Source organism: Myotis davidii, unplaced genomic scaffold (genome assembly GCF_000327345.1).
Source record: "Myotis davidii unplaced genomic scaffold, ASM32734v1 scaffold2573, whole genome shotgun sequence".
Taxonomy (NCBI): Eukaryota; Metazoa; Chordata; class Mammalia; order Chiroptera; family Vespertilionidae; genus Myotis; species Myotis davidii.
In genome coordinates this window covers 95,630-98,194 of record NW_006284359.1, presented here as the reverse complement: position 1 = coordinate 98,194, position 2,565 = coordinate 95,630, and the positions used below count along the sequence as shown (strand labels likewise).

At 61.2% G+C, this 2,565-nt stretch overlaps 1 protein-coding gene across 1 annotated transcript in view; it reads left to right on the top strand.

The window, feature by feature from the left end:
- Positions 1-2,565, top strand: part of PLXNA3 (plexin A3) — a 15,019-nt gene that overhangs the window by 5,990 nt on the left and 6,464 nt on the right. The window contains exons 11-18 of the mRNA XM_015571716.1: positions 28-124; positions 499-689; positions 765-910; positions 979-1,099; positions 1,201-1,337; positions 1,430-1,600; positions 2,080-2,173; positions 2,257-2,502. Of these exons, the coding sequence (XP_015427202.1) occupies positions 28-124; positions 499-689; positions 765-910; positions 979-1,099; positions 1,201-1,337; positions 1,430-1,600; positions 2,080-2,173; positions 2,257-2,502 (1,203 nt within the window). The remainder of the gene's footprint in view (positions 1-27; positions 125-498; positions 690-764; positions 911-978; positions 1,100-1,200; positions 1,338-1,429; positions 1,601-2,079; positions 2,174-2,256; positions 2,503-2,565) is intronic.

The window sequence follows — 2,565 nt, the reverse complement described above, 5'->3', positions numbered from 1 at the left end:
AGGGGTCGTGTGGTCCCTCTCCCCCAGTACTCCTATGAAGGTGACGAGTATGGTGACACTGAGCTGGACTTCTCTGTGGTCTGGGATGGCGATTTCCCTATCGACAAGCCTGCCACCTTCCGAGGTGAGGGGCAAGATGGGGCGTAGGCTCCCAACCAACATGGCTCATTGGTTGAGCGTCAGCCTATGAACCAGGAAGTCATGGTTCAATTCCCGCTCAAAGGCAGATGCCCAGGTTGCGGGCTCTGTCCCCAGGAGGGGGGGGGCGGGGGGGCATGCAGGAGGCAGCCAATCAATGATTCTCATCATTGATATTTCTCTTTCTCCCTCTCCCTTCCTCTCTGAAATCAATAAAAATGTATTTTAAAAAAAAGATGGGGTGGAGGAGCTTGCCTCCTGGGGCAGAGTTGGCATGAACTGGGGCCAGGTCTAACAGGGGGACCCTGAGTGGCCCTGGCTCCCCATAGCCGCCCCCAGCAGTGCCCCCTGTGCCCGCAGCTATCCTGTATAAATGCTGGGCACAGCGACCCAGCTGCGGCCTCTGCCTCAAGGCCGACCCCCGCTTCCCCTGTGGCTGGTGCATCTCGGAGCACAGGTGCCAGCTGCGTGCCCACTGTCTGGCCCCCAAGACCAACTGGATGCACCCGAGCCAGAAGGGCACCCGCTGTAGCCACCCCCGCATCACCCAGGTGAGCCTCTCACCTTCCGCATACGAGACACCCAGCGGTCCGGCTCACCCTCTCACCTCCTGTCCTGCTCTGCAGATTCACCCGCTCATGGGGCCCAAGGAGGGAGGCACCCGTGTCACCATCGAGGGTGAGAACCTAGGCCTCACCTACCGAGAGGTAGGCCTTCGGGTGGCCGGCGTGCGTTGCAATTCCATTCCCGCTGAGTACATCAGTGCCGAGAGGTGAGTGTGGCTGGGCGGGCACCCAGGCTGCTGCTCCGAGGCCGGCCCTGACCTTCCCTGTCCCCTAGGATCGTGTGTGAGATGGAGGAGTCGCTGGTGCCCAGCCCACCGCCGGGGCCCGTGGAGCTGTGTGTAGGCGACTGTTCTGCCGACTTCCGCACGCAATCAGAGCAGCTCTACAGCTTTGTGGTGTGTGAGCCGCCCGGCCCTTCCCACACCCACCCCTTGTGAGGGCGCGCGACCCGCACTGGGCTGCCTCCTCCCTCCCCTCAGGGCTGCTTCTCCCACAGACCCCGACATTCGACCGTGTGCGTCCCAGTCGGGGCCCAGCTTCTGGGGGCACGAGGCTCACCATCTCTGGAAGTTCTCTAGATGCCGGCAGCACGGTCACAGTGATCATGAGAGATGGCGAGTGCCAGTTTGTGAGGTGGGTAGGGCCCTGCCAGTCTTTGGATGGGCATCTGGTTGCCCGGTGAGGGCCCTGGGGCACCTACTCAAAGCTCTCCACTTGCCATGTAGGAGGGATGCCGAAGCAATCGTGTGTATCTCACCCGTTTCCACCCTGGGCCCCAGCCAGGCCCCCATCACCCTGGCCATTGACCGTGCTAACATCTCCAGCCCCGGAGTTCTCTACACGTACACCCAGGACCCTACTGTCACTCGCCTTGAGCCCACCTGGAGTATAATCAAGTAAGACTCTAGAGAAGAGAGAATGGGTCCCCAAGCTCCTGTCCTGGGGCCTTGCCTGATGGAACTATACCTCCTCTAAGCCTGAGCCCTTAGGCCGGTGTGGCTCAGTGGTTGAGGATCGACCTATGAACCAGGAGGTCACGGTTTGATTCCCGGTCAGGGCACATGTCTGGATTGTGGGCTCAGTCCCCAAGTAAGGGACACGCAGGAGGCAGCCAATCAATGATCCTCTGTCATCATTGATGTTTCTATCTCTTTCTCCCTCTCCCCCCTTCTCCGAAATAAATATTAAAAATATATTAAACCTGGGCCCTTACGGGCAGAGGGGGCAGGGTCCTCCTGACACAGAGCACCTGGCACCCACCCAGCTACCTGAGTTGTAGGAGGCCCTAGGCTCCCACTGCAGCCTTCATAGCTCTCCAGGGCTGGGCTGGGGGCATTGGGGGACAGAGTCTGAGGCCCCTCTTCCCTGTCCCCAGCGGAAGCACTGCCATCACTGTCAGTGGGACCCACCTGCTGACAGTCCAAGAGCCCCGGGTCCGGGCCAAGTACCGAGGCATCGAGACCACCAATGTGAGTGCCAGCTGCCCTCGCCCCGCCCCTGCCCCTGTAATGCATGGTCTCATGTGCTGGACTGCCCGCCTTTGTCCACACAGACATGCCAGGTTATCAACGACACTGCCATGCTGTGTAAGGCCCCTGGCATCTTCCCGGGGCGGCCCCAGCCACGGGCCCAAGGCGAGCACCCTGATGAGTTTGGCTTCCTGCTGGACCATGTGCAGACAGCCCGCTCCCTCAACCGGTCCTCCTTCACCTACTACCCTGACCCCAGCTTTGAGCCACTTGGGCCCTCCGGCGTCCTGGATGTCAAACCTGGCTCCCACGTGGTGTTGAAGGTGCTGGTGGGGCACAGGGACTGGGAGGGGTGGGGGGTTGACCCCTGGCTGACCGTGCCCTCCATGCAC